Source organism: Moschus berezovskii, chromosome 25, assembly GCF_049115385.1.
Source record: "Moschus berezovskii isolate FMDL1 chromosome 25, NW_MosBer_1.0, whole genome shotgun sequence".
Taxonomy (NCBI): domain Eukaryota; kingdom Metazoa; phylum Chordata; class Mammalia; order Artiodactyla; family Moschidae; genus Moschus; species Moschus berezovskii.
Window position 1 is genome coordinate 6,983,832 of NC_142484.1, and position 4,465 is coordinate 6,988,296.

Genomic DNA, 4,465 nt, shown 5'->3' on the forward strand with positions numbered 1-4,465 from the left:
GCGTCTTTTAGTGAGTGTTAATTCCAGCCACAGGTTCAGGTGTGCAAAACATGTTCTAACTCTAATTTCTTTAAAGGACGTTAAACTGCCTCTGTCTCCTCACCCCTTCTGTGGACAGTGGATTTGACCTCGCTCCCCTGGGCGCTCCCTGCCAGCCCTTTCCAGGGGTTTTGCTCAGGACAGAGGGTGGGGGAGACCTCCTGACATGGGGCCCACAATGTGTGTGTCTTGGCCAGCAGGGGCTCTGCCATCTCTGGGCCACATGCTGGTCTAAGAATCTCACGGGATGAGAGCTCAGTGTTCTGGGGCTGGGCGGGCTAAACCCCCCATGTGCCACTCTGAACCGTCCTGGCAGCTGAGAGGGAACAGGGCTCAGGGGCCCCTCAGTCTCCCCTGGCTGCTATCTCCTTCTAATCCTGTGATTCTGTCTCCCCACCCATAACTTGGAAAACTCTGGGAGTCTCTGGAGGTTCGTTCCTCTGTGATGCTGGGATATTTGGGGGACTCCAAATTTGGGAGCTGAACTTTGCACCCTTAGCATCTTCTGGGCTGAGATGGCAAAGGCCAAGCGTGGGGTGGTGTGGACACCCTGTCGGCTGGATCAGTGTTGCTGGGGGTGGGAGTGGGGGATGAGAGAGGGACTCAGAAGAGACCAATGCCAGAAGCAGTGCTAGCAATTTATTGCCATCGATACGGTCCAAGGAACTAACATGCCCTCCACCCATGCACCCAGTCCTGCCCAGCCTTGTTGGTTCCCTCCCTCCTGCAAGCCCACAGGGTCTCTACAGGGACACACAGTCGTGCTTTAGAAGCTGGGAGGAGTTCTTCCAGGGAACCACAAGGATCTCAAAGTCACAGCGCAGCTTCTGCAGAGAGAAGGATGAAAAAGGTGGGGTGAGCCCAGGCTCCAGGCCGCCGCCTCCCAACAGCCCTGTGCCTGTGACACTCTGGGATGCAAGAAGGAACAGCAAATTAGATGGCCAGGACCACCAGACCCCAGATCTTTCCAGCCAACCCCAGCCTCCCACCCCACCAAGTCCAGGGGAAGCCCGATTGCTACTCTCTGCACCTCACCCTAGCCTCAGGGCTGAGTCAGCCAGCCAGACCAGTTCAGGCTGGGCAACCTGATGGCCCGGCTGCTGGGCTGATGCCTAACTGGGGGCACAGCTGTTACCTCCTGTTGTGCCTCTGCGGCCAGGGGGCAGGTGGTGAGGTCTACATGGTCTCCAGCCACAGCACTCTTCCGGCAGGCCGTGCTCCCCATGTCCACGGTCAGGTAGTACTTGATGCCCGCCACCAGCTGGGGCAGAGGTGGGCACAGGTCAGGGGTGCCTGGAGACAACCCTTTACCTGGACCTCGCGCCTCCCTCCGTGTCCTCCCATCACCCATCACCTTCCCCTGGGCATAGCCAGCACACCGCCTTTGGATTCAGACCTGGGATGGGGAGGACTGGAAAGGTGAGGAGAGGGCAGCAGGGAGTTCTGGTGGGGGTCCCTGATGAGGTGGGCAGAGCCTGGGCCAGGCAGGAGCCTGAGACTCGAGTCCACACAGCTTCTCCCTCACCCCACCGTACCCCAATCCACCTTTCAGGACAAGGCAGATTCAGGGTTGAATCTTATTTGAAATGCTGAGATTCTGCTCCGAATGGACCTTTGACATCAATTGGATTTTGAAAACTCTGTTGTATTAAGATGCCGCCCTGATTACTCTTAGTCGCCCCCTCCATCTGGGGCCCGGCAGGGGCCGCGCTCGCCTCCCCCCGCTGCCGGCGCCACCCCTTCCCCGGCCGGCCGGCCCGGCCCGCACCTGGCTGTGCGCCCGGAGGACGGTGATGTCGCGGAAGTAGTAGTCGCTGGTGCTGCCCATGTTGTAGTTGGCCACCGCCGCCTGCGCCGCCTTCTGCACCTGCGGGTCGCTGGGCGACAGCTCCTGCAGTTCTCCGACCATGCGGTCCCCCGGCCGGGCCCGGGCGTCGCGGGGCAGCGCCAGGAGGCAGAGTGCGAGCAAGGCCAGGGCCATCGGCAGCAGGAGGCTCGGACGCGCCATGGTCGTCGGTGTCGGTGTCCGACCGCGGCCGGCGCCGCTTTTATGGGCTCCGCGGCCTGCCTGGCCCCGCCCGCCGCTCGCCGGGCGCCCCCGCAGGCGGGGAGGGATCCACCCAGGCTGGGCGGTCCACCCACCCGCAGGGGTGCCGAGGAGGATAGCGGACAGGCCCAAGCACACCTGGGCATCACCACCGCGCTGCTTGCCCTCCAGGCACACCTGGTTGGTGAGGGCAAGGACTGCGACAGCTCCCAGCCGCAAGTGCCACCACTGGGACAGTTCACAGAGACCCATCCCATATGAGAAACCCACAACAGCTACCAGCAAGCTCTTAATTATCTCCAATGCTAGTCTGGGAGAAGTTACTTAACCTGTACTGCCTCAGTTTCCTCCTCTGTGAAATGGGTTGCTTCGAGGCTTCAATAAGTGCTTAGGGGAGGCCAGGTGCTATACAAACAGCAGGTAAGCAGGAGTCCTTACTGCACTGAGCCAGGCACTGTTTAACCCTCATGACCAGCATGATGTAGGGATCAGTGAGCAAGGGTTCTGTTTTACACAGGAATAAACAGGACACAGAGTAAACAATTGATTTTGCCCAAGGACACAGGCTGGTAAATAGTAAGTAAATGGTGACCCTGGCTTTTGAGCCCAGGCAGGTGCTAGTGGTATAGGATCCGCCTGCCATCGCAGGAGATGTAAGAGATGAAAGTTCGATCCCTGGGTCAGGAAGATCCCCTGGAATATGAAAAGGCAACCCGCTCCAGTATTCTTGCCAGGAAAATCCCATGGACAGAGGAGACTGGTGGGCTACAGTCCATGGAGTCACATAGAGTTGGACACAACTGAGCACACACACACAGGAGACAGTCTAACTCAAATCTGTGTTCTCAATCCAGAAAGAGCCCAAAGAATGAGAACTGGCCAGGAGTGTGGGTGGTCCCAGCTCTGCCATTTACTGCCTGGGTGACTTCCAGCAAGCCCTTTGACCTCTGGGAGCCTCAGTCCTCACCTGAAGAAAGGTGACAATTCTTGTCTTCTAAGGTCTTGCTAATTATAATGGCCTGAAACTGGGTCACCCATAGGTAAACTGGGCATATGTTGGAGGTACCAGCAAAACAGGGCTACAATTTTTAACTTTGGCTACCCCCTGCATGTGGGATCATTTCCCAGGGATAGAATGCATATTCTTCTTTGGAAGGGAGTCTTAACCACTGGACCAGTGGGCAAGTCCCAGGGCTATAATTTCTGGGGGGAATAATCTGACAAAATATAAAAATCAGCACTGAAGTAGTCAACACAGGAAAAGTTTGACATTTGTTAGACTTTTCTACAATTAATATTTTAAAGAATTCAGGGGGCGTGCTTAGTGGCTTCAGACTTTTTGAGACCCTACAGACTGTAGCCCGCCGGGCTCCTCTGTCCATGGGATTCTCCAGGCAAGAATTCTGGAATGGGTTGCTATACCCCTCTCCAGAGGATCATCCCAACCCAGGGATCAAACCAGCATCTCCTGAGTCTCCTTTATTGCAGGCAGATTCTTTCCTGCTGAGCCACTGGGGAAGCCAAGTGCAGGGCAGTTTGTACTTTAATCACTTGTTGCAGTGGGGGGGTGGTGGTGTTTTGCTCTGGGGACACTGATCTTTAGCGCTTCAGGGCCTCTGAGGATCTTACCTGGGGCTTGCGAGAGGTTGTGGTTTTCAGTAAGCAATGAAGTGTTGGTCTTAGTAAGTGGTAGCTATTATTGTGGTGAATATTATGAGTAAGCATCCAAGATTCCCGGATCCCAACCCCAATTCTCAGACCCTCAGAATCCTGCGGTTAGGAAAGGCAGTGATTTCTCCCAGGGAGACCAGGACCAGCATGTAGTCACTGCCCAGTCCAGATGCTGCCCCACCCCCTCAGCACAGCTGTGAAAAACAATCTTGGGATGCCAAGGAATAGTCACAAGTTTGTTGTGGGCTCAGGTGTCTGTCTTAAAGGGACAGACCAGTTATGGAGTCCAAGCTCCCTCTGCTCGCCACATGACAGGCCAGTGAATCCCAGAGACAAGGTGCTGAGGCAAGGAACACAACTGTATTTGGAAAGCTGGATGATTGAGAAGATGGCAGACTAATGTCTCAAAATGACCATCCTGTTGGGATCTGGATGCCAGGCTCTTTTATAGAACCTGAGGGAGAAGCAATGAGGAACTAAAGTCAAAGGGCACACTAGAGAGGGAGAGGCAGTGAGGACGTAAAGTAAAAAGGGCCTTCAGTCTTCCAAACATCTCCAGGAAGGGCCAGCACTTGGAAGGGGTGTGCTAATCCCTTTTTGTAGTCATCGCAGGGGTATAGAGTCAGATTATCTATGAGTTGAACAAAGGCACTTTAGTTTCACAGTCAGGCAGAGGGTCCTTTGAGGCAGGCCATTATGTCCTGGCTT

General features: G+C 55.5%; 1 protein-coding gene across 1 annotated transcript; it reads right to left on the reverse strand.

Moving 5' to 3' along the window:
• Nucleotides 1–656: 656 nt before the first annotated feature.
• CST6 (cystatin E/M) lies at nt 657–2,080 on the reverse strand. The gene is made up of 3 exons (XM_055415492.2): nt 1,808–2,080; nt 1,175–1,300; nt 657–866 (listed from the first exon to the last, which is right to left on the reverse strand). Exons 1-3 carry the CDS (start codon nt 2,045–2,047, stop codon nt 783–785), a joined length of 450 nt encoding a protein of 149 aa, XP_055271467.2. The 5' UTR covers nt 2,048–2,080; the 3' UTR covers nt 657–782.
• Between the last annotated feature and the right edge of the window lie 2,385 nt (nt 2,081–4,465).